General features: G+C 43.4%; 1 protein-coding gene across 4 annotated transcripts in view; it reads right to left on the bottom strand.

Annotated features, from left to right (window-relative positions):
- Positions 1-13,617, bottom strand: part of ehbp1 (EH domain binding protein 1) — a 144,899-nt gene that overhangs the window by 110,675 nt on the left and 20,607 nt on the right. For all 4 annotated transcript variants that reach the window (XM_022752930.1, XM_022752931.1, XM_022752928.1 and 1 more), the window contains exon 5: positions 12,010-12,063. In XM_022752930.1, the coding sequence (XP_022608651.1) occupies positions 12,010-12,063 (54 nt within the window). The remainder of the gene's footprint in view (positions 1-12,009; positions 12,064-13,617) is intronic.

Genomic DNA, 13,617 nt, shown 5'->3' on the forward strand with positions numbered 1-13,617 from the left:
GATACAAAAGCTATCACCTCCACACCAATTAGAAAACCTTTTCAGGATGAGATCTAAGCTATAACAAGAACAGTAACCTGTCTTAACACTGGGTCTGCAACTTAACTGTTAAATTAAGGAAATGTCAACAATGGTGAAAATAGTGAAAGAAGCCTGTTACAAGTTTTGTTTGTTTTGTCCGACCAACAGTTAAAATCCAAATATATTCAATTTACAGTTGTATAAAACAGAGAAAAGCAGCAAATCATCAATTTTGGCATTTTTGCCTGATAAATGACAATTGATCCAAATTTTTGCCAATTCCCAGCGGAACAATTAATCAGCTAATTAAGTAATGGATACACTGAAATCTGCCACTTTCATCAAGCTTTCCTAATTAGTCTACATCGTAATTCACAACCAGCGAAAAATGCTTAGATGGACACCCAGGCAGTATCACATGTCCTCTCTTTCTCCCTTCATTTCTGTCCCTCCCACCCTTGCCTCCCTCTCTCTCTCGTCTTATCAGTGTGTCCAGGGTGCCCTCCTCTCTTCAACTCTCTGGGTCTTTCTTTTGGGTGGCCCTCAGTGCCCCCCACACACACTCAGACCCAGAGCATGCACTTCAGACAGGGGGCTAATGGGAAAATAAATTACCAGCAGGCAAAAGCCCTGGCTCTGCACTTCTGCCGGAGAAAGAGAAAGGGACATGGGGGGGGTGGGGGGTTTTGGAAAGAAGAGAGAGTGGAAAGAGAGAAGGGTAGAGGAGACAGAAATGAAAGACAGAGAGGTGGACAGAAAAGAGACTGATAGAAAGAGAAGTCATGAGAAAGGGGAGAGGAGAGATGGAGAAAAATGAAAGAGGGGCAAAAAGGAAAGACAGAACCAAGAGGGGGGAGAAACAGGGAGAGAGAGAGAGAGAGATAGGTCCACAGGATTATAGCTAGAGTTCATTCCTGGTCTATGAAGTGCCTGCTCATCACTTTTCCTGCCATTTCACCATCTCTGGCCATCGTTAAGGCCTAAAATGGCCAATAACATCACCACACACTCACAGCCACTGAGCCAATACCCCCCTGCTACTCTATCTGGGATTGATTACTCCCCCTGAATGAAGCAGTAGTTCAGATATCAGGATGGCAGATTCACCCTGGTGGCGTGCAGTGGTGGAGGTATGTGTGTGCATGTCCAATAAAATCTATGTATAAAGTTTGACAGAATTGAGAGACATGAAAAAAAGGGGGTGAGGCAGGTGGGGTGTCAATCCATGTTTGAGTGGGTCTGTCTGTGTATGTGTGTATGTGTAACAGAGGGAATGACAGTTGTGGCTGACCACAGCTCCATACAGTACACACACTGCGACAAAGACACACCTATAGCAGAAAACTTAACCAATACAGCAGATCTGATACACTGCTGACAAAATCCAACCTCTGGCAGGTACACACAAATAAGAATACAGGCTTCTAGTTATGTTAGAAAGTGCTGGTATCATGCTAGTATTATTAGGACTTTGCGGTGATACTTCAGCTATCAGAGAACAGGATGCTAACGGTTTCTAACATCATCTCAAGAACGAACGCACCCTCTATATATCAAAGATATCAAATGATGATTTCCAGGTAAAGACAACATGGGGATAAATCAGAATCTCCATATCCACTCAATTCTCACTTTAAGGATCTGTTTGTTTTAGCTGTTTAAGGCAGGCTGCTGAGATCTGACAGAGCTATGATAGGGCCCTAATCCAGAGCAAAGCTGATTTGCTTAAGGGGGAGGGGGGTTAAGATGGCCTGTGACAAGAAACAATTGCCCCAAGTGAGAGTCTGCCTCTCTCCCACCCTGCTCCATGACAAAGGTGTACTCTCCATGCTAAGTGACAAATCTGGGGAGACAAAGAGCATTAGCAGGGTGATGCTCTGCTTCAGTGCCTCTGATTGTGGCCAACTCAAAGAGAATCTAATATGGATTTTAAAAAAAGGAGAGGGAGAGATTAGAATGAAAGAGAAACAATGAACACCTTCTACCAAGGGGGAATTAGTGGAGGGATTGGATAAGGAGCTGGTGTGCCTTAGTGTGTGTGTGTGTGTGTGTGTGTGTGTGTGTGTGTGTGTGTGTGTGTGTGTGTGTGTGTGCGTGTGTGTGGGTGAGTGCTTGTTCTTTGAAATTCCTTTTCCACGAAAGAACAATAGGGTTCCCCCAATTCTGTTGATGTGCATTCTATTTATGTGCATTTATATGTGACACACACTCACTACAGAAACACAAACAGCTCCCTCTCATATCTAAACATCTACATCGCGGATGAGCCCTTTTGGTCTGTGATCTTTTTCGAAGTGAAACAGGAGGATAACCTATAACTGTCAGGTTCATTCATGACTAATAACCAATTGGCATTAAGACAATCAAGGGGCCACCATACTGCCTCCATTGGCGTTCTACCCAACCGGTAACTCCTGGGTTGCTTAAAAAAGACATTTAAAGCTAAGTACTCCACAATTTGAACATGGGTGACAGTTTATGGATGGTGTTCGAATTAGTTTGAACAAATTACATGCCACTTTGACTTTGTTCAAACTTCATTATTTTTAAAACCTGACAGCCCTACTATGCAAAAAATGTTTTTGTTTGTCTGTAATGACATTCATTTACTAAATTCAAAAGATAATAATGACAAGTGACACATCCGATACGAGCACCGCTCTCATGGTGGGAATGTGTCCTTCGCTACATCTCCTCAACACCCATGGGTGTACTCCAAGTACAGATTTATATCCCAAACAGAGACAGAGACATGTTTGGGGATCAGTCTAACTGTCAGTGGCTGGCTTAGCACTGGCATCAGAGCAGATCACAAGACCCTATTCATTGCCACTTAGCAGAACAGTCGCCTCAGTTTGCCAGAAACTGTGTGTGTGTGTGTGTGTGTGTGTGTGTGTGTGTGTGTGTGTGTGTGTGTGTGTGTGTGTGTGTGTGTGTGTGTGTGTGTGTGTGTGTGCGCGTGTGTGTGTTCTCTCCCTAAAATGCTCATACACACACACACACACACTTGCACGTACTCACTATGAGCGGATCTCGAGGAGATAATGTCAAAAGAGTCAACCTACACGCAAGTTTAACCTAAGTTCATCACATATGCCTCTGTGCATGTACACACATCTTCTATCATCACCAGCACCACCCACGCACGGATCTACAGAGCTAACGACCGGCCCACGCAGGCCCAGCGGGTCAAGCTTGTGGATAAACAGGGGGATTTGCTGGGCCAGTGTTTTGCGGGCCACACAGGCCTGTCTCCATCGCGAGCAGCCATCTTAAGTCGCACAGAGAAAAAATAAATAACCGAGCGATGGAGATAATAACTGTTCCACTGACTTTGTCCCATCGCGCCTCACGTCGCACCAGAACTGTCTGACCACCCATCATCGCCATGTAACACATGACACCGAAAACAAGGTGAGATGAGGACGGGGAGGAAAAAGTCGGATTAGAGCCGACCGAGGAGGAGGGCAGGTGACAGGATGTGTAGCCATGAAGTGATAGAGGATGACCTGGGAGATGACTGATAACAGAGGGTGTGGCGGCCAATAACGTACCACTGAGAGCCTACGATTAGATAGTGGGACTGTAGCTCTCAGAAATGGAAAACAGAAAATGGCAAAAAAGAATGGTTCAATAAATCATTCAAGAAAACCGGAGCTTGTATGTCAACAGTCGTCAATGTGTAAAACTTAATCCAAGAATAATTGAAGCTTCATTCTTATTAATGTTCTGCAGCTTTAGGTGCTGCAGGTCAGCACTGGATATGCAGCTGCACAAACAGGTGTCGCACGTGCAAGACAATTTAAAGAGAGAGACTCAATGTGTGGGATGGCTTTTACAACAAATGACACACCTTGAACAAATAGCATCTGAGTCTCCCTGCTTCCTCACTACTTTGTCTCCCTCACCTCCTTCTTACCTCCCCACCTCGACTTCCCCGTTCACATCGCTGTTACTGGTTCGAGGCTCAGTTTACACCTACCTAAAGAAATCCCTGATACAGTAGACACCTCTGCTGAACCTTGCCAGCAGTTGTGTTTGTAGGTGAATGTGGGTGTGTGTGTGTTTGTGGGGGTTTAGGTGTGTGTGACTCAGTGTGTGTCTTCTGGGTCAGCTTGGGGACAGGAGGCAGTAACAGGAGGAGGTGGTACAGAATGTTTTCTAGACTGGCACAAGCCTGTACACAGTGAGCTGGCAGCTCCTGCAGGGCCCAGACAAGCCTGGCCACACAGAACAGCCACCCTCATAGTGTAACAGGAATAAGCTTCTTTTCAGGTATTTTCATTGAAATGAAACGTCTGTTTTGCTACCCTCTATCGCTATCTCATAACACAACGGCATATTTGCCGTTTTCAGTCATTTTAAACTTTTACTGATAGTTGACTGATATTATGCAATAAAGGCTGCCTGCTGGAATACAGCTATAGACACTGAGGTTACGTGGTGTGCATCATAAACTTCTAGAATACCAGGATGCCCAATATTTGCTGTAGGTCTTATCTTAGAAAAATGCTATGGTATACAGATGCTCATTTGTTTTTGTCTGTTTGATATACATAAAAGAACTCCACCATCCACCATGGCTAAACAGCCAGTGAAAAGGGGGGCATGTACAGGGACATAAACTTCATTAAAAGATATTAAAAGTACTGTAAAAAGTGTAGAATAACTTTGTTTTGCGTTTTGTTTTGAGGAGCATACGAGTCACGTCTGCATAGACTGTGACTTCCAAGTTCTTTCACTGGCTGCAGTATCAGCTTGCAGTGCTGTATTCAAAAGCAGTTTGATGAAACACTATATTAAACTTTGTTGGGGGTCAAACGTCAGCCTAAAGCTCTTGCCATCTGGACACGACGCGTCCCCCACCAATCACAACCTCTCACCTTGTTTAGGCATGCTACCGTCCCACCGCCTTTATATGTCCAGTGTTGAGATACACCTTCCATTAAAGTTTTGCCAAAATAATAGTACTGACATCTCATCCCCCACACACACACACACACACACACACACACACACACGGAAATTCGGGTGTCATCATGTGAAGGCCACACAGGTGGAAAGAAGGAGGTGAAGGGTGACACATGTGTTTTGATGTTTATTTTGAGGGTCAAACGTCACACCGTATGAAGCAAAACAAAAACCTGCTTGGGCTGTTTTAGACTCTGTGTGTGTGTGTGTGTGTGTGTGTGTGTGTGTGTGTGTGTGTGTGTGTGTACTAGAAATGTATCTATATGTTTGTGTATGTGTGTGACAGAATGTGAGTTTGTCTGTGTGTATGAGATGATGCACATGTGACAGATGATGTACGTGTGTGTGTGTGTGTGTGTGTGTGTGTGTGTGTGTGTGTGTGTGTGTGTTGCAGCGTCTGGTGACATCTGCTGTGTTGTTGGCTGGGAGCGGAGCGCAGCGGGCTGCAGGAGCCTCAGACTAAGGAGATGAAAGCCGAGGTCACAACCTGGACCAGTGGGACAAGACACACTCACTCGCCACAACACACAAACACAAAGTCACACATGCAAACATAAAAACATACACACAGACTCGCAAACAACATACTAAGACTGTATGCAAAGGCACACGCACGCTGCAAACATGTGTCTCTCTCACTCACAGCATGCGGGGAGAACATAAGGACGAGAGACAAGAGATGAGAGTAAACAGGGCACGGATAAAACGGTAAGGCAGACAAAACAATATGGAGACAGACTAAACATAAAGCTACACAGAGACAGAGAGTGAGAGAGAGTGAGGAGAGTATGAAAAAGATGATGTAAGCACAGAAGCAAAGCCCCACATCGTCAGGGGCAATAGTTTAATCAGTTTAATTAAAAAACACATGCATGTATGCATGTAAGCAAAAACACACACACACAAAGATAGAAGATATGGCGTGTGCCAAGCGATAGTGTGCCAAAACTGTACAGAGCAGAAGGTGCCTGTGTGTATGGGCGTATGTGTGTGAGCAAGAAGAGACATATGAATGGATACATTATGGTACAGGTGTAAAAAGGAATGCATTTTAATGTAGCTAATTATCATTTCAATCCATCAAAAATAACTATCCCCGAAGTAGCTCCCAGAGCTCAGTTTTATTTTTGTTTTGACTGACCAACAGTAAAAAAAAAAAAAACTGATATTTCTTTTAAAATGATATAAAACAGAAAAAGGAAGCAGATTCACTCGCTGGATTATTAACTAATCAAGTGTTTTAATTACACAAATGCTCACAAAACACGTTCTGACACACATATACACACTAACTAGAGAATACAAATCCACAGGCTCTCAAATGGACACCACCCACACACACACACACAGACACATTCACACACAAAAGCGACACCCGCACAGAGACATAGTGACACGCACACCTCATGGTGGTGGTAGCAGTTAGTCAGCAGACCGGCCATGTGACGGGGTGGTGTGGTGTGGATTAGGGGCCAGTAAGCCTATTAGGGCGACAGGAGGGACCACCCGGCCTCCGCAGCCACCTACAACCCACTAAAACAGACACAGACAGACACACAGACAGACACACACACACACACACACACACACACACACAGAACCCTAACACATAACTCACTGACACACATCAGAAAATCAGTTCCCCATACGCGGGAGCAGTCTCTCACAAAGACACAAATATACCAACACACACGGACACACACTGAGGTACAGATACATGCACCTTTTTGCTCATTTGCTGTGAGCTCAGTTGGATGGTGTCAGTTACTCTGTATTGTCATTTTCTTATTTATCCCACAAAAATACTAATCAATGCTTCAATTTGCAAAAGTAATGCATGAGAGCTGCACACATTTAGGCAGCATTTAGAGTTGTGATAGTTAAGTGTGTGTGTGTCTGTAGTGTGTACTCGCTGTGTGTTTGTGGTTGTGTGTATGTGCCCACATGGGGAGGGGGGTCAAGGCATGGTGGGTAATCACCAGCATCTGTTGCCTCTCCTCGGGGCGATTAATTAGATTAAATTAATTTGGAAAGCGTGTGTGAATGTGTGATCCCATACTAAGAGCGCCCCCACCTTCCTACAGCGACACACACACACACACACACACACACACACACATTGTGTTCCTTCCACATTTTAACAATAAGGCATATATTATTTAAAATTAGCAGTGTGAACACACACAAACAACTTGAGCGAACACACACCCTTCGTTCTGACACAATAAATGAAGCCTTTTGAGTTCTCCAAACTATTTAAGAAATGGGAAATGAGCAAAGGTGAAAACTTTGGAGACACACGCGTGCACACGAGCGCAAATTAATCCCAATTTGTCGGCCTCGGCACGGGAGAAACTTTTGGGATTTCATACTTCATACCAGCTTTTGTCACCTTTGCGTGAATAGCCGAGGGTTGAAATAATTGTGTTTTTCTTCCCCGAGGCCCAGTCAGCGCTCACAAGCCACTGGCCTACGTAATGTGTTCCAGACAGAGGAGGGGGGGGGGGGCTATACACACCATGGCTATGGGTACAATACAGGGAGCGTGTGTGTGTGTGTGTGTGTGTGTGTTTGTGTGCATGCGTGTGTAAAGGTGATGGAGGTAGGTTGGCGTATGTATGTGTGAGTGGTGGGTGTCATGGTTTTCCACTGTGTGTGTGTGTGTGGTGAGATGAGTGTGTGCGTCTGTGTCAGTATGTGACACTGTGTGACTGTATGAGTGTGTGTACGAAGTGGGAGCTTTGTGGTGTGGAAATGGCCTTAATGGAGTTGGATGTGGTCCACAATAGACAGGAGGACATCACCTCAGAGAGAGGACTGAAAGAGAGAAAGAGAAAAGAGATAGAGAAGGGGAAAGAAAGCAGTGGCAACATGGCCGAAACATCATCGTAAGCCATGATGAAAACACCTTCATATTCAAACACTGGTCCACACATCCTTCCTTTGGATGTCAAAACATTACCTTTAAGGAAAACTGAGCAAACACCCTACAAAAAGATCAGTATTCAGCAGGTTTTTAACCTTTTTGTATGGCTCTGTGACAGATCTTTTCCCTTTTATGCAGCAGAAAAACACAGTCACTCCGACTGCAAGGACTGTCTAGGTTTTGAAGTATTGTAAGTGGCAGTTAAAGGCCGCCACTGCTATTTCAGAATCGATATTTAAAATGTGGCAACATGCAGCAGACAGGCTGTCAAACAGTGTGAGCGGTGATGTGGCAGAGCAGCCATAGATTTGGAAATTCCTTCTTTTCTGAGTGACATTGATGTAATGTGAGTGAAGAAGGTGAAGTATGAGTTGGAGGAAGAGAGATGGGGGAGGAGCAGGGAGAGTGGGCCTTGGAGTGTGTATCACTGTATATTCAATGTATTCAGACATAATAGCTTTTCACTTTAAATACAACAGTCCTGCATATATGTGTGTGTGTGTGTGTGTGTGTGTGTGTGTGTGTGTGTGTGTATTTAAATCCTCCCACAAAGCTTTGAAGATGAGGGAAGTTGGTCTACCATCTCCAGCTTTGGTTGAAAAGCAAACGCATAGAGAATACACACGGACATACATACACACATTAACCCCCCCCCCCGCACATACACACAAAAGAGCCTGTAAGCACAATGCCTTCAAATATAGCCGTCCAATCTTTTGACTCTCAATTTGCCCACCTTTTTGATAATACGTGCATATTTGAAAAAGGGTGAAAGGCAAGGGTAGCATGCAATTTAGAGATACTACTGTGTAGCCATTTTCAGCCTGCCACCTCTCCCTCTCTCTGTCACTCTCTCTCTCTCTCTCTCTCTTTGTGTGTGTGTATTTTGATTATGCGATTCGCCTTGGCAGACGAACAAATAGAGGAGAGAAAAAGGTAGTGTTTGACACTGCCATTTTCAATGACAAAATACAATCTAGCCAGGGCCAGTAATTCGACGGGGAGGGATTAGCCTAGCGCGAGGTTGGGCCCCCAGATTAAGACGAAGCCACAGCGCGGGGATCTTGAATTTCATCATCTCCGGCGCTCAGGCACAATGGCGTATTCTTCCCCTTTCTCCTCCGCTGTCTGATGAGGGGTCAGGAGAACTCACCTCTCCTCTTCTTCTGTGCCTCCTCCTCAGAGCAGCACTCACTACCGCATTCATTCATCTCTCCTGACTTTATATTACCTTAGATACCTGAAGGGTGGGGGTGGCACGGGGGATCTGAGGTGTCTGTCCACTCATGCTTACATAAGCAGAGTCAGAATAAAATATGATCAGACATATAATAAACATCTAATATGTATGGATTACATTACACCTTTTGTCACACATACATCAACACAGACATACGGGCGCATGCTTCCTCACAAAGATACCTCTCCAACTGACACACAGATATACACAGACAAACACACAGGTGACATAAGGGGGTGATCCAATGAATTAAGTAGAAAATATCTGTACAAGGGTTTTCACAGATCTTAGGGTAGACTGCCCTCTTGTGGTCAGTTTATATAGATCCTTAATTTCTGCTTGTCCGCTCTGTGAATGGTGAGAAATCACCATTAAAAGATTATTAGGAGTCTTTCAAATTAAAGGGCAAACTGGATTTTGTTGAGGCATTATTCAGTCTATTGTCTCCTGCTTACCAGGGTTTTATTATTACTCAAGGGCCATTAAAATACACTGTGTGTGTGTGTGTGTGTGTGTGTGTGTGTGTGTGTATGTGTGTGTGTGTGTGAGAAAGTATTTTCTAAATAAACAGACATAGCAATCCTTCAACCATAAAATCATATTAGTCTTTCTCTCATTTTGTTTTTCCCATCTCTCCATCATTTCCCTCCCTCTGCATCTGTGTATGTGAAGGTCTAAGGTTGCCTCCTCCCTCTCCTCCATTCCTTTTTTTTCCTCCCTCTTCTGTGCTCTCCATTCCTGGTGCGGCTTTGATCTTTCTGTCATTAGTCAGGTATGCAGAGACACAGTCAAACCCACAAACTTGTCTTTTTCTCTCCCTTTCTTGCTCTCTTTTTGCTCTCTCCCACGCTCTGGCCGGAGAACACCGGCTGACCTGCTTGTCTTCTCAGCTTTCTATCAAAGACAGAAAGGTAGAGCAGTTTCTGCTGTCGTTCCTTTGAGCTTGACATGTACAGAAAGTGACAGTGTCAAAGCACTCAGCCACTCTTTTTTTCTACCAACATTCTTAAAAAAAAGAAAAAAAGAAAGAGGGTTGAGGAGTCTCAGAGGTCTGTCCTTGTTGATTACTAATGACACTCGCTCGCTAAACAGTCAAAAAGATTTATTTGCTCGTCTTAGTCAGTCACTCTTGAGATTGTTGCACAAGTTTAAAGACTAATTCCTGCCAATAGCTATCCCCTTGACATAACAGAAAGCTACTGTTTCCTTTAGATGCAGTAAATCCGTTACTAAAAAGCATACAAGAGCTATAATTTCATAAGAACAAAAGCTTTTATGACAGCAAATACAAAGTAAGACTAGGAATCTACTTTTTCCCAACTGGTGACAGCAGTTTTGGCAACACATGTAAAGGCTTGTATTCCTCAGAAAGTCAAGGCTGCCAAAAGGTGCGACAGTTCCTGAAAATGAAAGACCCTGCAGACTCTATTGGTGATCTTTCGATCTGGGCTTCCTCCGAATCTTGACCAACACAAACAAAATGTGAGCAGCAGAGAGAGTTATTTGAAAACTTATAGAGACTGCACTGTGATATGTGTCAGTGCGTACTCAATAGGCTGGGTATCCTTCAACTACAGAACCAGAACAAGCATCTGACATCTGACAGCACAAACTCACTCTATTGAAGCGCCTGAGCAAGACACAGACTCCCTGCAAGATAGAAAGGCTCGTGCCTTTGTCTGTCCAGCAGCAATAAGTCTCATAGAGCAAAACAACATATCATTATCAATTTTATCACTACAACAATTAGCACAATGATGGCATGTGCTGTTAGGTCTCCTTCCAGTGTCACAGTGTACAAACTGACTCTAATACAGACAATATTTGCAGACAAAAGGGTTGAGGAGACACCACGTCGCAGCCCTGCCAAGGAGAGCATTAGTCATAGGTTTCTGAAGAACTCTAAATTTTCCACTAACAGCTTAAGGCAATGTGTAAGTACAAAGGCCTCGTTTGTTCAACATGTCTGTATCATTTAGGCAAACATATCACAGAACTGGCTCCAGCAGATGTATGGAACACAGAAAAATCACTTTTGAGCAGCAAGTTTCGAATTTCCTGGCAGACTGCTCAAACATGTATAAATAGTATAGTATAAATAGTCTCCACCTCTCTCTCTATTCCCTCAGTCCATCTTTTCTCCTCTCTCATACTGCTTCATCGATTTCTCTTACTTCTCGACCTTCCCTGTTTCGTTATTAGCTATGAGTCTGAGTTTTCATCTAATACTCCATCGAACGCTGTTGCTTCTGTTGCCTTAAACAGTGGTGTGACCAGTATAACAAAAACATAGAAAAGGGTAAAAGAATTACTGTTATAGAAATGGCAGTTGTTCTAAACATGTGGTAACATCAAATGAACAAAATAAAATAAATAAGTAAATAAATTCATAGATAAATGCTGCCAATCCCCACACACACACACACACACACACACACACACACGCAAAAACTTTTTGTTGTGGTCATGCATGTAGGACAACATGATCCAAGTCAACACTTACTGGTTTAACCTGAGGGCTTGCATTCCCACTGAGAGAAGCATGTAATAACATAAGCTGACCACATGGTGGCAGAACCTGCATGTGTAATGCAAAGAGGATTTACCTTGAAAATAGCTGAAAATGAGGAATTTATTTCTTCGTGTTGTTTTACCCAAAGCTGTAAACCCCGTTCATTCTAAATGACAGTGCATGTGGCCTTTGAGCAAGAGACTTCACCATACATACATATTTTTTTGCTCCCTTGAGATTAAAATAAATACAAACCAAACCAAAGTGCAGTGCAATAATACACAATACACACACAAGACTGAGGAGACAAAAGGATAAGAGATATAGTTTAGTACTCACATTTTCAATGACAAACGTCCACTCTTTGTCTTCAAACTCCTCTGCGTGGGGATCCTGCAAGGCCAGCCGAACAAGACATGCTTCAGTACATAATAATAAGTATATCAGAGCAGAGTGAAAACACAGCATCAAAACTTCCATTTCAAAATTAATTATTTATCCTGTAAACAATCTTGAGCAACACTCACTTTGCAATCTTCTGTTAACAATCTTGAAACGGTTCATTTCATTTATTGAGGATTACAATCTTGGTCCTAACTGTGCCAGGAGACTTACGACACAGAAAACACAGTGTGACAGCTCGTCTGCTCTGCCAACACTCTCTCTACTCTGACGTGGTTCACCCACTGACCTGGTTTGTCTCTTTCCCCTCTCATACAGGCATCAAATGTTTTTGCATTAATGAGGCTACCTTAAATTACATGACAAAGAGCTACTGAGTCTGTCTGGTCTATATCTATGTATACCTGCACATGGCTGGTGGATGTGAAATACATTTTGGTGTGTAATTGTAATTTATGCGGAATCGATCTTTAACCTGAGCAGAGAGGAAAACTGCAACACTGACATGAGATATCATCGATGTTTCTCTCTCTGTCTCTCTGTCAGGCTGGTTGCTTCTGTGATGATATACAGTACTCCTGTTTCTGTGCTGTCTAACTTCCTGCCCTCATCCCTGTCTTGCTGTGAGGTGATGAGAGGAGACAGTAATGGAGGCAGAGAGACGGCAGGCTGCCCTGTCTTAGCATGCTGGCATGGATGACCTTCACTGCCCTCAAGGAGCAGAAACACACACAGGACCACATTCACACAAAACCGCAAATCACTGCTGGACACACAAAGACATGCAAATCTAACCTGATCAACCCACCCCTGATTCATGCAACAGGCTAACACGCATTTATAACAGAGCCAATGCATGCTCAAACCAATGCACACATAGGTGCACACCCTCACTGCACAGTGCACTGCTGAAACAACTGAAAACATGAAATTACTGATTTTTCAATGGAATGATAAAATGCCAATTTTATTGTTAATTAAGTCACTTATCAAGTAAAAACTAAATATTTACCAGCAATAGCTTCTCAAATTCACTGCATTTCTTTCTTATTATCAGAAACTGAATACTGATGTAATGAGCCCTTTCAATACATCACTTTGGCCTCTGAGATATGTGATAGGCTTTGTCTATTATTACTGTTCCTATTACTGCTATTACTAATCAATGAAATCAACACTAATTGTTATTACAGCCCCAGCATGTAGAACACATGCACACAAGCAAACACATGCACTGATGGGTTTTCTGTCTAACTGCACTTGTGACACACCCCAGGAAATCAATATCCCTGCAGTCTGGCACAACAATCAAACAACGCCCACGTGAGGAGAAGCACACACACAGACACACACACACACACACGTACACACACACACATACATCTGCCTCATCCTAACAAATTTTTAATGCTCCATTATTTCACAACCGCATAACAGCTTCTAAAAGGCAACAGAGCGTGGCAATACCAGCCATCTTAGTTTATTCTCAGTTTATGGTGATGTCTGCAGTTTTTAGTGCTGCTGGTAAACATAACTCTCTGACGG

This window comes from Seriola dumerili, unplaced genomic scaffold (assembly GCF_002260705.1).
Source record: "Seriola dumerili isolate Sdu_G_001 unplaced genomic scaffold, Sdu_1.0 BDQW01000187.1, whole genome shotgun sequence".
NCBI lineage: Eukaryota > Metazoa > Chordata > Actinopteri > Carangiformes > Carangidae > Seriola > Seriola dumerili.